We start from the raw sequence: 19,315 nt of genomic DNA, 5'->3' as shown, positions 1-19,315 counted from the left end.
GGAAAAGCATAGCATGATTAAAGGGAGTCAGCATGGCTTTGTGAGGGGCAGGTCATGCCTTACAAATCTTATTGAGTTCTTTGAGGAAGTCACGAGACAGGTTGACGAGGGTTGAGCAGTGGATGTGGTGTACATGGACTTCAGCAAGGCATTTGATAAGGTTCCCCACGGCAGGCTCATTCATAAAGTCAGGAGGTGTGGGATACAGGGTGATTTGGCTGTCTGGATTCAGAATTGGTTGGCTGACAGGAGGCAGAGAGTGGTTGTCGATGGTAAGTATTCTGCCTGAAGGTCAGCACTGAGTGGTGTCCCGCAGGGCTCTGTTCTTGGGCCTCTGTTCTTTGTAGTTTTTATAAATGACTTGGATGAGGTGGTTGAGGGGTGGGTTAGTATGTTTGCTGATGGCACAAAGGTAGGAGGTGCCGTTGATGGTATCGAGGGCTATTGCAGGCTTCAGTGAGACATTGACAGAATGCAGAGCTGGGCTGAGAAATGGCAGATGGAGTTCAACCTGGATAAATGCGAAGTGATGCATTTTGGAAGGTCGAACTTAAATGCTGAATATAGGATTAAAGGCAGGATTCTCGGCACAGTGGAGGAACAGCGGGATCTTGGTGTTCAAGTGCATAGCTCCCTCAAAGTTGCCACCCAGGTGGATAAGGTTGTTAAGAAACCATATGGTGTTTTGGCTTTCATTAATGGGGGATCGAGTTTAAGAGCCGCGAGGTTATGCTGCAGCTCTACAAAACCCTGGTGAGACCACACTTGGAATATTGTGTCCAGTTCTGGTCACCCTATTATAGGAAAGATGTGGAGGCTTTGGAGAGGGTGCAAAGGAGGTTTACCAGGATGCTGCCTGGACTGGAGGGCTTGTCTTACGATGAGAGGTTGACTGAGCTTGGACTTTTCTCTCTGGAGAGAAGGAGGAAAAGCGGTGACCTGATTGAGGTGTACAAGGTAATGAGATGCATGGATAGAGTCGATAGCCAGAGACTTTTCCCCAGGGCCGGATTGACTGCCGCGAGGGGTCATAGTTTTAAGGTATTAGGAGGAAGGTATAGAGGAGATGTCAGAGGGAAGTTCTTCACCCAGAGAGTTGTGAGCGCATGGAATAGTTTACCAGTGGTAGTCGTGGAAGCGGAGTCATTAGTGACATTTAAGCGACTGCAGGACGTGCACATGGACAGCAGTGAATTGAGGGGAATGTAGGTCAGGTTATTTTATTTTTGGATTAGGATTATTCCTCGGCACAACATCGTGGGCCGAAGGGCCTGTACTGTGCTGTACTTTTCTATGTTCTGTATTCTAGATGTAGAGAGATCTCAGGTATGTGTAAGAATAATAGGGTTGTAATAGTAGGGGATTTTAACTTAGACTGGAATTACTGTATGTTAATAGCTTGGATGGGGCGTAATTTGTTACATGTGGTCAAGAACATTTTCATTATCAGTGTGTAGATGCATCTACTAGGGAAGGAGTCATTCTTGACCTTCTCCTGGTTGCAGCAGCAGCGCGAGCGTGACCTTGGAGCAGGAGCCTGTCGGGAACCGGGTGAGTCACTGTTTTTGAACGTTAAAAAGCTTACCTCGTGAATAGGCGGAGGGACGCTGAGCAGGAGCTGACACGGGACTGGTGAGTGAGTGAGGTAATATATTTGTGTGGTTGCATTACCCGAAACACTACCCGTGTAGTGTCTCCCACCCATCCTCCTCCTCTAACCAAAAAAAAAGGTTCTGTGTGCCTGATTGGTAAGGTAACAAGTTTATTTTTTCTTTTTTTTTAAGTCTTTGGGAATTTAGAATTATGGGAACGGAGGTCAGGGCAGTTGAATGTTACTCCTGCAGAATGTGGGAGGTAAGGGTCACCACTAGTGTCCCTGCTGACTACATCTGCAGGAAGTGCACCCAACTCCAGCTCCTTGAAAACCGCGTTAGGGAACTGGAGCTGGAGCTGGATGAACTTTGGATCATTCGGGAGGCAGAGGGGGTTATTGAGAGGAGTTACAGGGAGGTAGTCACTCCTCAAGTACAGGAAAAAGGCAGATGGGTTACGGTCAGGGGACAGAAAGGGAACCAGCAGGCAGTGCAGGGATCCCCTGTGGTCATTCCCCTCAACAATAAGTATACCGTTTTGGATACTGTTGGGGGGGACGACTTACCAGGGGAAAGCAGTGGGGCACAGGTCTCTGGCACAGAGTCTGTCCCTGCTGCTCAGAAGGGAAGGGGGAAGAGGAGCAGAGCGTTAGTCATTGGGGACTCCATACTTAGGGGGGCAGATAGGAGGTTCTGTGGGGACGAGTGAGACTCATGGTTGGTGTGTTGCCTCCCAGGTGCCAGGGTGCGTGATGTCTCTGATCGTGTTTTTGGGATCCTTAAGGGGGAGGGAAAGCAGCCCCAAGTCGTGGCCCACATTGGCACCAACGACATAGGTAGGAAGAGAGACGGGGATTTAAGGCAGAAATTCAGGGAGCTAGGATGGAAGCTGAGAGCTAGGACGAACAGAGTTGTCTCTGGTTTGTTGCCCGTGCCACGTACTAGTGAGGCGAGGAATAGGGAGAGAGAGGAGTTGAACACGTGGCTACAGGGATGGTGCAGGAGGGAGGGTTTTGGATTCTTGGATAATTGGGGCTCTTTCTGGGGTAGGTGGGACCTCTACAAGCAAGATGGTCTTCACCTGAACCAGAGGGGTAGCGATATCCTTGGGGGGAAATTTGCTAAGGCTGTTCGGGTGGGTTTAAACTAATTCAGCAGGGAGATGGGCTCCAAAATTGTAGTTCGACTATAGAAAAGGTTGAGAGTAGGGTGGTCCGAAATAAAGTTTCAGGAAGGCAAGATGGCACCGGCGAGCAAGAAGTTGGATTGAAGTGTGTCTACTTCAATGCCAGGAGCGTCCGGAATAAGGTGGGTAAACTTGCAGCATGGGTTGGTACCTGGGACTTCGATGTTGTGGCCATTTTGGAGACATGGATAGAGCGGGGGCAGGAATGGTTGTGGCAGGTTCCGCGATTTAGATGTTTCAGTAAGAACAGAGAAGGTGGTAAAAGGGGCGGAGGTGTGGCATTGTTGGTCAAGGACAGTATTACAGTTGCAGAAAGGATGTTTGGAGACTCGTCAACTGAGGTAGTATGGGCTGAGGTTAGAAACAGGAAAGGAGAGGTCACCCTGTTGGGAGTTTTCTATAGGCCTCCGAATAGTTCCAGATATGTAGAGGAAAGGATAGCAAAGATGATTCTCGATAGGAGTGAGAGAGACAGGGTAGTTGTCATGGGGGAAATTCAACTTTCCAGATATTGACTGGGAAAAGTATAGTTCGAGTACAATAGATGGGTCAGTTTTTGTCCAGAGTGTGCAGGAGGGCTTCCTGACACAGTATGTAGATAGGCCAACAAGGGGCGAAGCCACATTAGATTTGGTACTGGGTAATGAGCCTGGCCAGGTGTTAGATTTGGAAGTAGGTGAGCACTTTGGTGATAGCGATCACAATTCTGTTATGTTTACTTTAGTGATGGAAAGGGATAGGTGTATACCACTGGGCAAGAGTTATAGCTGGGGGAAAGGCAATTACGATGAGATTAGGCAAGATTTAGGGAACATAGAATGGAGAAGGAAACTGCAGGGGATGGGCACATTAGAAATGTGGAGCTTATTCAAGGAAAAGCTCCTGTGTGTCCTAGATAAATATGTACCTGTCAGGCAGGGAGGAATCTGTAGAGTGCGGGAGTCATGGTTTACGAAGGAGGTGGAATCTCTGGTCAAGAGGAAGAAGAAGGCTTATGTTAGTATGAGATGTGAAGGCTCAGTTAGGGCACTTGAGGGCTACGAGGTAGCCAGGAAAGACCTAAAGAGAGAGCTCAGAAGAGCCAGGAGGAGACATGAGAAGTTGTTGGTGGATAGGATCAGGGTAAACCCTAAGGCTTTCTGTCGGGTATTTAAGGAATAAAAGAATGACGAAAGTTAGATTAGGCCCAATCAAGGATAGTAGTGGTAAGTTGTGTGTGGAGTCAGATGAGATAGGGGAAGTGCTAAATGAATATTTTTCAACAGTATTCACTCTAGAAAACGACAATGTTGTCGAGGAGAATACTGAGATACAGGCTACTAGACTAGGTGGGATTGAGGTTCACAAGGAAGAGGTACTAGAAATCCTTCAGAAGGTGAAGATAGATAAGTCCCCTGGGCCGGATGGGATTTATCCTCTGGGATGCCAGGAAGGAGATTGCCGAGCCTTTGGCATTGATCTTTAACTCGTCATTGTCTACAACAATAGCGCCAGATGACTGGAGGATAGCAAATGTGGTTCCCCTGTTCAAGAAGGGGAGTAGAGACAACCCTGGTAATTATAGACCAGTGAGCCTTACCTCAGTTGTTGGTAAAGTGTTGGAAAAGGTTATAAGGGATAGAATTTATAATCATCTAGAAAAGAATAAATTGATTAGGGATAGTCAGCACGGTTTTGTGAAGGGAAGGTCGTGCCTCACAAATCTTATTGAGTTCTTTGAGAAGGTGGCCAAACAGGTAGATGAGAATAAACCGGTTGATGTGGTGTATATGGATTTCAGCAAGGTGTTCAATAAGGTTCCCCACAATAGGCTATTGTACAAAATGCGGAGGAATGGAATTGTGGGAGATATAGCAGTTTGGATCAGAAATTGGTTTGCTGAAAGAAGACAGAGGGTGGTAGTTGATGGGAAATGTTCATCCTGGAGACCAGTTACTAGTGGTATACCGCAAGGTTCGGTGTTGGGTCCACTGCTGTTTGTCATTTTTATAAATGACCTGGATGAGGGCGTAGAAGGTTGGGTTAGTAAATTTGCAGACGACACTAAGGTCGGTGGAGTTGTGGATAGTGACAAAGGATGGTGTAGGTTGCAGAGAGACATAGATAAGCTGCAGAGCTGGGCTGAGAGGTGGCAAATGGAGTTTAATGCAGACAACTGTGAGGTGATGCGTTTTGGTAGGAGTAACCGGAAGGCAAAGTACAGGGCTAATGGTAAGATTCTTAGCAGTGTAGATGAGCAGAGAGCTCTCGGTGTCCATGTACACAGATCCTTGAAAGTTGCCACCCAGGTTGACAGGGCTGTTAAGAAGGCATACAGTGTTTTAGCTTTTATTAATAGAGGGATTGAGTTCCGGAACCAAGAGGTTATGGTGAAGCTGTAGAAAACTCTGGTGCGGCCACACTTGGAGTATTGTGTGCAGTTCTGGTCACCGCATTATAAGAAGGATGTGGAAGCTTTGGAAAGGGTGCAGAGGAGATTTACTAGGATGTTGCCTGGTATGGAGGGAAGGTCTTACGAGGAAAGGCTGAGGGACTTGAGGCTGTTTTCATTAGTGAGAAGAAGGTTGAGAGGTGACTTAATTGAAACATATAAAATAATCAGAGGATTAGATAGGGTGGATAGGGAGAGCCTTTTTCCTAGGATGGTGACGGCGAGCACAAGGGGGCATAGCTTTAAATTAGAACATAGAACATAGAACATAGAACAGTACAGCACAGAACAGGCCCTTCAGCCCACAATGTTGTGCCGACCATTGATCCTCATGTATGCACCCTCAAATTTCTGTGACCATATACATGTCCAGCAGTCTCTTAAATGACCCCAATGACCTTGCTTCCACAACTGCTGCTGGCAACGCATTCCATGCTCTCACAACTCTCTGCGTAAAGAACCTGCCTCTGACATCCCCTCTATACTTTCCACCTACCAGCTTAAAACTATGACCCCTCGTGCTAGCCATTTCTGCCCTGGGAAATAGTCTCTGGCTATCAACTCTATCTATGCCTCTCTTGAGGGGTGAAAGATATAGGACAGATGTCAGAGGTAGTTTCTTTACTCAGTAGTAAGGGAATGGAACGCTTTGCTTGCAACGGTAGTAGATTCGCCAACTTTAGGCACATTTAAGTCGTCATTGGACAAGCATATGGACGTACATGGAATAGTGTAGGTTAGGATGGCTTTAGATCGGTATGACAGGTTGGCACAACATCGAGGGCCGAAGGGCCTGTACTGTGCTGTAATGTTCTATGTTCTATAAGGCAAGGAAGTGACTCAAGTGTTACTGGGGGAGCACTTTGGGACTGTTGAGCATAATTCTATTAGTTTTAATTTTAGGTATAGAAAAGAATAGGCCTTGTACAATAGTTAAAGCTCTAAATTGAAGTAATGACAATTTTGATGACCTGAGACAGAAAATTTTAAAAATTGATTGGGATAGACTGTTCACAGGTGAAGGGATGACTGGCAAGTGGGAAGCTTTCAAAAGAGATAACTAGAGTTCAGAGACCATATGTTCCTGTGAGAGTGAAGGGCAAGGTTGGCAGGAGTGGGGAACGTGGATGACTGGATATATTGAGGCTCTGTTGAAGAAAAAGCAAGAATCATATGTCAGGTATAGGCAACTGGGATCAAGTGAATCGCTTGAAGAATGTAAGAGGAGAAGGGGCATTCTTAAGACTGTAATCAGAAGGGCAAAAAGGGGATATGAGATAGCCTTGGCAGATAAGCTTCAGGATCATCCACGCTAGATTAACAAGGTCATCTGTTTGTGGAATTGCCAGAGATGGGAGAGATCCTAAACAAATATTTACTGCAGAGAAAGACATGAAAGCTAAGAAAATAGTCCACATTAGAGAAAAGGACATGTTGGAAGTCTCAAAAAGCATAAAGTCAGATAAATGTTTGGGACCTGATCAAGTATATCCGAGGACATAGTGGGAAGCTAGGGAAGAAATTGAGGAGCCCCTAGCAGAGATATTTGTTTCATCTACAGCCATGGTGAGGTGCTGCAAGACTGACAGGTGGCTAACGTTTTTGGCTATTGGCTGCAAGGAGAAGCCTGGGGACTTAATCTGGTCAATCTGACATCAGCGGTGGGTAGGTTGTTGGTGGGGATTCTGAGACACAGAATTTACGTGCATTTTGAGAGTCAAGGACTGATTATGGATAGTCAGTTTAATTTAGATAAGTATAAAATGTTGCACTGTGGTAAATCGAACAAGGGTAGGAGTTACACATTTAATGGTAGGCCCTGGTCTGTGTTGTTGAACAGAAAGACCCGGGGGTTGAGATACACAGTTCCTTGTAAGTTGTGTCATTCGTACACAGAGTGGTGAAGAAGGTGTTTGCCTTCATTGCTGAGACCATTGAACATAGAGTTGCGATATCACGTTGTGGTTATGCAGGGCAATAGTGAGGTCACTTGTGTAGTACTGTGCACAGTTCTGGTTGTCCTCCTATAGGAACGATATGATTGAATTGGGAAGAGTGCAGAAAAGATTTACAAAGATGCTACTGGGACTGGAGAGTTTGAGTTATAAAGAGAGACTGTATAGTCTGGGAATTTTTCATCAGAGGTTGAGGTTTATAAAATTATAGGGGCCAGCGATAAGGTGAATAGCTAAAGTCTTTTCCTTAGGGTAGGGGAGTTCAAAACTAGGGAGCATAATTTTAAATTCAGAGGAGAAAGATTTAAAAGACACCTGAGGAGCAACTATTTTACGCAGAGGATGGTTTGTAAGTGGAATGAACTGCCAGAAAAAGTGGCAGATGCAGGTACAGTTACAACATTCAAAAGGCATTTGGACAGCGACATGAATAGAAAAGATTTGGAGAGATTTGGGCCAAGGAGGGGCAAATATGACTAGTTTGGTTTGGGAAATTGGTTTGGCATGGACAAGTTGGATTGAAGGGTCTGTTTCCATGCTGTATGACTGTCTGGTTCAATGTTGCTATCTTGTACTTTCAGCACCCTGCTGTATACAGGAACTCACATGATGTTATTTCTTCCCACCAGAGCTGAGCGGATGGAGTCAACATGAGGTTTGCACAGGTTGCAGCTTCCTCCAAGTGCTATGTCCCATTCCCTGTGCGGATGTTGCCTTTACTGCTCCTCATCTGAACTCAGCTGAAAGAAGTTGCATTTCCTTAGTGTGTAGCCAACATATAGTCGTAGACATTGCATCATGCAGGTGAATGCCCATCATCCTGGCATCAGTTTGCTCTGCAGGGGTCCTTTGTTCCATTAATATTTGAACCATCATGGCTAATCAAAGATTGGCTACTGAATGGCAAAGTCAGTACCATCATGCCATGGCTCATAGCTCATAACTCTAATTGGGAACCCATACAACTGTGCACAGTAAATCAACAATGAAAGCCATGTCGCTACAAGTAGTATTAAAGAGCAGACTATCAGCAAGTGATATTGTCAGCCCAAGCCAGGTGCTGCTGTAGGTAGCCCTGAAATAAATGCTGCTAACATTGTGCAATCATCAGTAACATCCCTGCTTCTGGCCTTATGATGGAGGAAAATTCATTGATGAAACAGCTGGAGATAATTGGACCTAGGACATTACTCTGAGAAACTCCTTTAGAGATGTTCTAGAGCTGAGATATTTTGCTTTCAACACACATGATTGTCGTCCTCTGTGCTATGTACAATTCCAAAATTCCCATTGACACCAATTTTGCCAGAACTCCTTGATGTCGCATTTTTTGATTGATGCTTTAATACCAAGGGCAGTCACGCTCAACACATCTCTGGAATTTGACTCTTTCTTATATCTTTGGCCAAGGTAGTGAAGAGGTGGTTTCAGCCTGTATAGGATGCAAGTTGAATGTTAGTAAAGAGGTTATTACATTGTAAAGATAGCTTGATAGTACCATTGATGACTCCTTGAGATTAGGATGATGGGATGATTATTGACCAGATTGAATTTGACCTGTTCTTCATGGCAGGTACATAATTGGCAGTTCCAAAGCATAAGCTTTCAGTTCTCCTGTCAGGATAGTGACGGGATCCAAAACGTCTAAGTATCCAGTGCCTTCAGCCTTTTCTTCTACTCTGTGGAGTGAGTGAATTGTATTGGCTGAAGACTGGCACCTATAAAATTGAAAGCCTTAGGAAGAATCGGAGATCAATCATTCTTATTGATATTTTTGACTGAAGAAGGATGCAAATGCTTCAGCCTTGTCTTCTAATGTGTTGGGCTTCCAATGGTTAAGATAGGTCCTTGTGAAATCTCCTTCTCAGATTAGATGTACAATCGCCCACCACCATTCACAACTGTATATGACAGGACAGCAGAGCTTTGATTTGAGTGCTGGTTACCACATCACTTACCTTTGCCAATTGCAAGATACTTACACTTTTTAGCATCCATATTGTCCTATGACCTCATTTTTTGGATCTGTCTGGCAGTACTCTTGGCATGCTCTACCACCCAGGTCAATCCCCTAGTTTGATGGTAGTGTTACAGTGCAGAATAAGCTGGGCCATGAGGTTGTAGCTTGTGATTGAATATCATTCTGGTGACCCCCAGCACCTCATAGGTTTCCAGTTTTGAGCTGCCAAATCACTTGTGACTTTTTTATTTACTCATGGGACATGGACATTGCTGATTAGGCTAGCATTTATCGCCCATCCCTAGTTGCTCTTGAGAAGATGGAGGTGAGGTGCCTTCTTGAACTACTGCACTTTTGGTAGATCCACTGTGCGCTTAGGCAGAAAATTCCAGAATTTTGACCCTGCAACTGTGAAGTAATGGTGATAATTTTCCAAGTATGATGATGAGTGGCTTGAAGGGGAACTTGGCAAATTGTGATTGTTCCATATATCTCTTGCTCTTGTCCTTCTAGATGGAGATAGTTGTTGATTTGGAAGGTGCTGTCTCAGGATCTTTGCTGAATTTCTGTAATACATTTCACTGATAGTACAGACTGCCACTACTGAGTGTTGGTGATGGAGTAGAGTGAATACTTGTGGATATAGTGCCAATCAAGTGGGCTGCTTTGTCCTGGATAGTGTCAAGCTTCTTGAGCATTTCTGGGCCTGTGCTCATCCGGGCAAGTGGGAATTGAGCCAATAGACCCCTGATGTGAGCCCTGTAGATTTTGGGGAGCCAGGAGGTGAATTACTCACTGCAATATTCCTAGCCTCTGACGTACTGTTTTAGAATTGAGTTACTGGTGAATGGTAGCCCCCACAATGGTGATTATGTCTGATTGTTTGATTTATTGTCACGTGAACCGAAATACAGTGAAAAGCTTTGTTTACAAGTGTTACAAGCACATCGCAAAAAGCAAAGTACGTATGAATCAAAAAGAGTTAGAGACATACAGGCAACATTGCAGGTTACATTATTTGAGGCTAGAATCCATTCAACAGTCTGATAAGGGATGGAAAGAAGCTGTTCCTGAACCTGCTCGTGGGGGTGTTGAGGCCTCTGTATCTTTTGCATGATGGAAGAGGTTGCAGGTGGTCATTACCAGGGTGCGATGGGCCTTTGATGATGTTGGCCGCCTTTCCGCATCAGTGAGCCATATAAATGGAGTCCATTGATAGAAGGTTGGCTTCTGTGATGGTCTGAGCTGCGCACACCATCATCTGTAGTTTCTTATGGTCCTGGACAGAGCAGTTATCATACCAGGGCATTATGTATCCAGATAGCATGCTTCCAATGGTGAATCTTTCGAAGTCAGTGAGGGTCCTCATGGGCATGTCAAATTTCCTGAGCTGCCTGAGAAAGAAGTTACGTTGTTGTGCCCTTTTGACTGTTGCTTTCACATGGGAAGTCCAGGACAGGTTGTCGGTTATTGTCACTCCAAGGAACTTGACATTCTCCACCCTCTCAACCTCAGATCCAAACTCCTCAAATTCTGATGCAGTTCATGTCCATATGCCTGGCATTTGTGTACAGGGAGTACAGTATGGGGCTGAAGACGAACCCCTGGGGGACTCCAGTGTTGTTTTTTCTGTAGGACGTGCAGTTACCTATCCTCATTGATTGCGGCCTATGGTTCAGAAAGCTGAGGATCCATTTGCAGAGAGCAGAGCCGAGACCAAGGTCACTCAGTTTTGAGATCAGTCTGGAGGATGAAATGGTGTTGAAGGCAGAGCTGTGGTCAATGAGCAGGAGTCTGAAGTAGGTATCTTTGTTGTTCATATGTTCCAGGGATAAGTGCAGATTTAGGGATTTGGCAAGATGGAGATCGCAATTGTCTGTCATTTGTGTGGCATACATGTTACTTGTCACTTGCCACTTATCAGTCCAAGTCTGGTTATTGTCCAGGTCTTGTTGCATATGGATATGAACTGCATCAAAATTTGAGGAGTCACAAATGGTGCTGAACATTGTGCAATCATTTGCAAGCATCCTCGCTTCTGAACTTATGATAGAGGGAAGGTCATCGATGAAGCATCTGAAGATGGTTGGGCAAAGGAACCTGATGAACTTCTGCAGTGAGATCCTGAAGCTGAGAGGACTGAACCCCCACAATAACAATGCCCTTCCTAAGTGCCAGGTATGACTCAAACCAGTGGAGAATTTTCCCCATGATTCCCGTGGATTCCAGTTTTACTCAGGCTCCTTGTTTCTACACTGTGGCCTTGATGTCAAGTGCAGTCACTCTCTCAATACCTCTGCAATTCAGCCTTTATCTATTGCATTTATCTCAGTGATGATGCCCCACAACATAAAGAAGTGTATCCTCAATGTAGAAATAGAGCTATTCTGTAAAAGGACTGTACAGAAATCACACCTATGAGTACTGTGATGGACTGAGTGACATCAGTGACAGGCAGATTGGTGAGGATGAATTTAAGGAGATTTACCATCATCTTAGCCTCATTTCCACCTGTGGAAAGCCGAATCTGGGAGAAATATTCTTTATGAATTCATCAGCTTGGTCAGTGGTGGTTTTTGCCCTTGTCACCCTCAATGTTTTCTCCAAATGGTGTTCAACATGGAGGAGTGCTGATTCATTATTTTGGTGGGGATGTGAGGTATTTGGTAAACAGCAGGAGATTTCCTTGTCCATGTCTAATCTGATGCGATGTGTCTTCACAGGGTCCAGGACCAATGCTAAGAATTTGGAAATTGAGTTCCCCTTGGGTAAATATGTGTCAGTGGAGGGTGATGGAGGAGCTGTAGACATTGGCAGCAACAATTGATTTGTTCAGTAGTACAATGCCTGACAAGCCCATCAGACAGTTCTCTGAATTTGGCAATTTTATTGAGGAGGACTTCGCAGAATAGACTGGACAGAGTATGTTGTTGCTCCCAGTGCTTAGGTTATTTCCAGGTTGGCCATCCGGTCTTATTCTCTTGTGACTTTTTTGCAGTGATTTGGGAAAACTGAGTAATTTCCTAGGTTATTGCAGAGGCCAGTTAGAAATTAAATCAGTTGTTTGGCTCTGGAGTCTCATCTAAGCCAGACCAGGTAAAAATAATAGATTTCCTTTTCTAAAGGACATTAAAGATCAAGAATATTAAGATCCTTACGCAGTCCAGTTACGCCACTATCCCTAGGACTTACTTCTTAAAGTTCAGTGGGATTTGATTTTCCTCATGTGATACTATTTACATTAACCAGAAGGATTATATACACATTGAAAGCTTTGATGTTAAGAGAGGGTCAGGAGGGATAATGTACAGTCAATAATTAATTACTTGTGCAAATATCTTTCAGAAGCAGTTTCCAATTATGCTTTGTAGATTTTTCAGAAGCGTCGAGGAATAACTTTCTAAACATGAAACCGTTGGAATGCAATGAATCTTGAACACTTAAATCACTAGCAGACAGATGACTAACTAATGAAAAGGATTAAAATTGTAGGGGGAAAGTTAAAGGAATTAATATCATCACCTAGTAGATCAGCTCCTTAAATTAGAATGGAGGCAACCCCAGCTAAATTGAGTGCAAGATTTATGCACAATATTTGGTTCAGAAAGGTTAATTCTCAAGTTCGTCCAATAAAATTTGCATGAGAATATTCTTAGAGACTGGAAAAATATTATATCTTCCTACTCAGAGCTCACTTTGGGTACTGTGTGCGCGGTTATTGGTTAGATGCTTTGTAGGAATCTAATTAACATCATAATGAAAATCAGATGATATGACTGAAAAACTACATGCTACTTAAAATGATTGTTAAGCTTTTGATTTACAAATCTAAGACCTGACTATGCCACTGTAATGTTTTAATATTGAACCATAGTTTTACATTGCTCTTTACCCTCTCCAGAAACTCCCCTCTATTAATGAAAAGAAATGCAAACTTAATAAGTTTAAGTTGCTTAGTTAAGCAGTCCCCATATTATTGGGATTTCCAACTGCCCGTAGATTTGTCAAATTTGGACTGCTGTACTGAAGTTAAGTGTGACCCACTTTCTCTTTCAGAAATGCCCTTGAAGGATTTAATACACCAGATGGCAAATCAGGCACTGGCGAAGTTCAAAGTCTTCACAACTTAGTTCATTCTTTTTTGAATGGAACAAATGGGAATCCACACTCTGCAGCAAATGATCCACTTTTTGTGGTATGTGTTCAGCTGATGCAAAATAGATCCCATTGTCTCTAGGCTTGCTAGGGCTCCTTGATTCCACATTCCGTCAATGTAGCTATGATGTCAGGAGCAGTCATTCTGATTGCATCTAGGGAATCCAGCTCTTTTTCTGATTCTGTCATGGACAGATGGACAGGCATCAATACATTAAAGTAAATTTTTATTTTTTTGTTGGTTCTCTCACCACTTGTTTCTGATGCATCAGTCCAGGAGTGTGATGGGCGTCAGTAGGGTAATAACCAGGAAATCTTCTTGGCCATGCTTGCCTGATGCCACAAGATTTTTCTTGGGGATTAATGTTGAGGACTGTCAGGGCAGCTCCCTCCCGACTCTTGCTGTCACCTCTGCCGGGTCTGTCCTGCTGATGGGACATGACGTTATCGTGGATGGGACATTGTCTGTAAGAAATGATACTGTGAATACTACTGTGTAAGGCTGTTACTTGCCTAGTGTGTGAGATTGCTGCCGCAATTTTGGCTCTAGCCATCTGATATTAGTGCAGTGAACTTTGTCGGGTGGACAATGCTGAGTAGTCACTTCTGGTGCCTAGATTGATGCCAAGTTGTCTATGTGGTTTCTTTCCTTCCTTTAGACTCTTCAGTGGTTTGATACAACTGGGTGGCTTTCAGAGAGCAGTTAATAGTTTAGAAGGATGAGAGGGGATCTGATTGAGACATATAAGATTATTAAGGGATTGGACAATGGGTGAGTCCAGAACCAGAGGACACAGTTTAAAAATAAGGGGTAGGCCATTTAGAACGAGTTGAGGAAAAACTTCTTCACCCAGAGAGTGGTGGATGTATGGAATGCTGTTGCCCAGAAGGCAGTGAAGGCCAAGTCTCTGGATACTTTCAAGAAAGAGATGGATAGAGCTCTCAAATATAGTGGAATCAAGGGTAATGGGGCAGGAACAGGATACTGATTGTGGATGATCAGCCATGATCATAATGAACGGTGGTGCCGGCTCGAAGGGCCGAATGTCCTGCTCCTGTACCTATTGTCCACAAGAGCCAAACACATTGCTATGTGTCTGGAATCACATGTAGCCAGACAAGTAAGAATGGCAGATTTCCTTCCCTGAATGGAATTAGTAAACCAGATGGGTTGCCTTTAGTATGAAAACCAACAATGGCTAGCTGGTCTCATTACAGATGCTTTTTATTCCAGAATTTTTATTGAAATCCAATTACACTGTATGCTGTGGTGTGATTAGAAGCCCCGGTACATTTTATTATTGCACTGCCTCCCTTCAAAAGTGCATTTTGTGAATATTCGGTGTTTTGAACGTGTAGCTGTGCTGCTGGCAGTGCTTAGATCTTCTAATGCCATTAACCCCTTGTTGTACTGATATTAACTTGATTATGCAACATAGGAGCACTCTAAATTTATGATGTAGCTGCCTACCACTATTTCAAACTACATCCTAATCTGTGTAGCAATGTAATCTATTAACAATTTCACTGAATGTAATCATCTTTTGAACTATTTCCAGATATTTAAGCTTACTATTTGACTGGGAATAAATGAAGATGGCCTTGCAGTTGGAAGGATCGTTCATTCCTTTTATAATATTCACTTTGCATTGTAATAGGTGCTCCATACCTTTATCGATGCAGTTTTTGAAGAATGGATGAAACAAAACAGCCCTGCAATGAGCTCATGGCCAGAGGAGATGGCGCCAATTGGGCACAACAGGGAATCTAATATGGTGCCATTTTTTCCACCTGTGACCAATGAGGAACTATTCCTATCATCAGCAGATCTAGGTTATTCATATGCAATTGAATTGTCAGGTAAGTTGTAAAAGTAGTCTCTTACATAACTTCAGTCTTCTCCCAGCTCGAGTTCAGAGAAATATGATTTGCCTTGTGACATTCTTGATACAATTCATTATTGGCCAGCAAGCAGAATACTTCAATAAATTTACTCAGTTTCATTCGAAAGGCAAGCTGTTTGGGGTTGATATTTATTTGGGGCATGGGAAGGGAGTGAGATCAACTCAATCATTAAATCATATAGTGCAATACATGGATAGAGCAGGGACAAGAATGGTTGTTACAGGTTCCGGGATTTAGATGTTTCAGTAAGAACAGAGAACGTGGTAAGAGGGGCGGAGGTGTGGCATTGTTGCTCAAGGACAGTATTACAGTTGCAGAAAGGATGTGTGAGGACTCGTCAACTGAGGTAGTATGGGCTGAGGTTAGAAACAGGAAAGGAGAGGTCACCCTGTTGGGAGTTTTCTATAGGCCTCCGAATAGTTCCAGAGATGTAGAGGAAAGGATAGCAAAGATGATTCTCGATAGGAGTGAGAGAGACAGGGTAGTTGTCATGGGGGACTTCAACTTTCCAGATATTGACTGGGAAGGGTATAGTTCGAGTACAATAGATGGGTCAGTTTGAGTACAATAGATGGGTCCAGAGTGTGCAGGAGGGCGTCCTGACACAGAGTGTAGATAGGCCAACAAGGGGCGAAGCCACATTAGATTTGGTACTGGGTAATGAGCCCGGCCAGGTGTTAGATTTGGAAGTAGGTGAGCACTTTGGTGATGGCGATCACAATTCTGTTATGTTTACTTTAGTGATGGAAAGGGATAGGTGTATACCACTGGGCAAGAGTTATAGCTGGGGGAAAAGCAATTACGATGAGATTAGGCAAGATTTAGGGAACATAGAATGGGGAAGGAAACTGCAGGGGATGGGCACATTAGAAATGTGGAGCTTATACAAGGAAAAGCTCCTGTGTGTCCTAGATAAATATGTACCTGTCAGGCAGGGAGGAATCTGTAGAGTGCGGGAGTCGTGGTTTACGAAGGAGGTGGAATCTCTGGTCAAGAGGAAGAAGAAGGCTTATGTTAGGATGAGATGTGAAGGCTCAGTTAGGGCACTTGAGGGCTACGAGGTAGCCAGGAAAGACCTAAAGAGAGAGCTCAGAAGAGCCAGGAGGAGACATGAGAAGTTGTTGGTGGATAGGATCAGGGTAAACCCTAAGGCTTTCTGTCGGGTATTTAAGGAATAAAAGAATGACGAAAGTAAGATTAGGCCCAATCAAGGATAGTAGTGGTAAGTTGTGTGTGGAGTCAGATGAGATAGGGGAAGCGCTAAATGAATATTTTTCAACAGTATTCACTCTAGAAAATGACAATGTTGTCGAGGAGAATACTGAGATACAGGCTACTAGACTAGGTGGGATTGAGGCTCACAAGGAAGAGGTATTAGAAATCGTTCAGAAGGTGAAGATAGATAAGTCCCCTGGGGCGGATGGGATTTATCCTCGGATCCTCTGGGAAGCCAGGGAGGAGATTGCCGAGCCTTTGGCATTGAGCTTTAACTCGTCATTGTCTACAGGAATAGTGCCAGATGACTGGAGGATAGCAAATGTGGTTCCCCTGTTCAAGAAGGGGAGTAGAGACAACCCTGGTAATTATAGACCAGTGAGCCTTACCTCAGTTGTTGGTAAAGTGTTGGAAAAGGTTATAAGGGATAGGATTTATAATCATCTAGAAAAGAATAAATTGATTAGGGATAGTCAGCACGGTTTTGTGAAGGGAAGGTCGTGCCTCACAAATCTTATTGAGTTCTTTGAGAAGGTGACCAAACAGGTTGATGAGAGTAAACCGGTTGATGTGGTGTATATGGATTTCAGCAAGGTGTTCGATAAGGTTCCCCACAATAGGCTATTGTACAAAATGCGGAGGAATGGAATTGTGGGAGATATAGCAGTTTGGATCAGAAATTGGCTTGCTGAAAGAAGACAGAGGGTGGTAGTTGATGGGAAATGTTCATCCTGGAGACCAGTTACTTGTGGTATACCGCAAGGTTCGGTGTTGGGTCCTCTGCTGTTTGTCATTTTTATAAATGACCTGGATGAGGGCGTAGATGGTTGGATTAGTAAATTTGCAGACGACACTAAGGTCGGTGGAGTTGTGGATAGTGACAAAGGATGGTGTAGGTTGCAGAGAGACATAGATAAGCTGCAGAGCTGGGCTGAGAGGTGGCAAATGGAGTTTAATGTAGACAAGTGTGAGGTGGTGCATTTTGGTAGGAGTAACCGGAAGACAAAGTACAGGGCTAATGGTAAGATTCTTAGCAGTGTAGATGAGCAGAGAGATCTCGGTGTCCATGTACGCAGATCCTTGAAAGTTGCCACCCAGGTTGACAGGGCTGTTAAGAAGGCATACAGTGTTTTAGCTTTCATTAATAGAGGGATCGAGTTCCAGAACCAAGAGGTTATGGTGAAGCTGTAGAAAACTCTGGTGCGGCCACACTTGGAGTATTGTGTGCAGTTCTGGTCACCGCATTATAAGAAGGATGTGGAAGCTTTGGAAAGGGTGCAGAGGAGATTTACTAGGATGTTGCCTGGTATGGAGGGAAGGTCTTACGAGGAAAGGCTGAGGGATTTGAGGCTGTTTTCATTAGAGAGAAGAAGGTTGAGAGGTGACTTAATTGAAACATATAAAATAATCAGAGGGTTAGATAGGGTGGATAGGGAGAGCCTTTTTCCTAGGATGGTGACGGCGAGCACAAGGGGGCATAGCTTTAAATTGAGGGGTGAAAGATATAGGACAGACGTCAGAAGTAGTTTCTTTACTCAGAGATTAGTAAGGGAATGGAACGCTTTGCTTGCAACGGTAGTAGATTCGCCAACTTTAGGTACATTTAAGTCGTCATTGGACAAGCATATGGACATACATGGAATAGTGTAGGTTAGATGGGCTTGAGATCGGTATGACAGGTCGGCACAACATCGAGGGCCGAAGGGCCTGTACTGTGCTGAAATGTTCTATGTTCTATGTACAAAACAGACCCTTCAGTCCATTGAGTCTGCATTGATAAAATAGCATTCTAAACCTAAACTTGTCCCACCTTTGTGCACTTGACACATAGCCTTTCATGTTATGACATTTCGGGTGTACGTCAAGTACCTTTTTAAAGTTTTTGAGATTCCCCACTTCAGTTACCCTCCAGGCAGTGCATTTCAGATTCCCACCACCCTCTGAGTGAAATGTTTTTCCTCAAATTCCCTTTAAACCTCATGCCTTTCACTTTTAAATTATACTACCTTCTCATTGTCCCATCAGCTAAGTCCTTCCTATCCACTTGTCCAGGCTCCTTATCCACATCAATCAGGTCCTCCATATGTCTCCTCTACATTAACACCAAACTGTTCCAGCCCAAGCAATATCCTGGTGAATCTCCTCTGCATCCAATCTGGTGATCAGAGCTAATGCAGTACCCCAGCTGTGGCCTGGGCTGGAGCTGGAGTGTAGCTCCAACACAAGGATACTCTATGCCATGTCGAACAAAGACAAGCATCCTATATGCTTTCTTAACTACCATATTAAGTTGTCCTGCCATCTTCAGGGATCCGTTGACAAGCACCAAGGTCCCTCTGTTCCTTTGAACTTCTTGGTGTCCTTCCATTCATTGGATACTCTGTTAAGACCCAGGAAACATTAAATTATGTAACAAGTCAAAAGTCCGCTCAAACATGACTTAATGACAATGTGCAGGTTAGGTGGATTAGCCATGGTAAATTCGGAGTTACAGAATATGATCGGGGGAGGGGTTTTGGGTGGCAGAGTGCTGGGTCGAGGTGGAATGCTGTTCGGAGGGTCTGTGCAGACTTGATCGGCTGAATGGTATATTTCCACACTGTAACAATTCTATTCTATGATTCTTTGATTTTATTTGTACTAGGTTTCTCACATGGCAGTCAACAAGATTGAGATGAGGCGACCTGTTTTTAATTTTCTTTATTTACATAAATGGTAAAAGAATAATGAAATGCTGTTCACAAAATAAGGAGCCCTTTTTTACAATTTACAGGCAATGAAACAAAACAAGTACAAATGACTTCATCTCTCACGCATATGTGTGTATATACATATATTTTATATGTATTATATCTTATAAACATTTAACCTTCCTACTGAAGAAATTGTGAAGTGTTATACCAGACCTGAAACATT

At 43.8% G+C, this 19,315-nt stretch overlaps 1 protein-coding gene across 8 annotated transcripts in view; it reads left to right on the top strand.

Annotated features, from left to right (window-relative positions):
• Positions 1–19,315, top strand: part of dct (dopachrome tautomerase) — a 69,723-nt gene that overhangs the window by 19,723 nt on the left and 30,685 nt on the right. For all 8 annotated transcript variants that reach the window (XM_059646518.1, XM_048533230.2, XM_059646519.1 and 5 more), the window contains 2 exons: positions 13,181–13,319; positions 14,938–15,139. In XM_059646518.1, the coding sequence (XP_059502501.1) occupies positions 13,181–13,319; positions 14,938–15,139 (341 nt within the window). The remainder of the gene's footprint in view (positions 1–13,180; positions 13,320–14,937; positions 15,140–19,315) is intronic.

Source organism: Stegostoma tigrinum, chromosome 6 (genome assembly GCF_030684315.1).
Source record: "Stegostoma tigrinum isolate sSteTig4 chromosome 6, sSteTig4.hap1, whole genome shotgun sequence".
NCBI lineage: Eukaryota > Metazoa > Chordata > Chondrichthyes > Orectolobiformes > Stegostomatidae > Stegostoma > Stegostoma tigrinum.
This window is presented reverse-complemented; position numbering and strand designations above follow the sequence as displayed.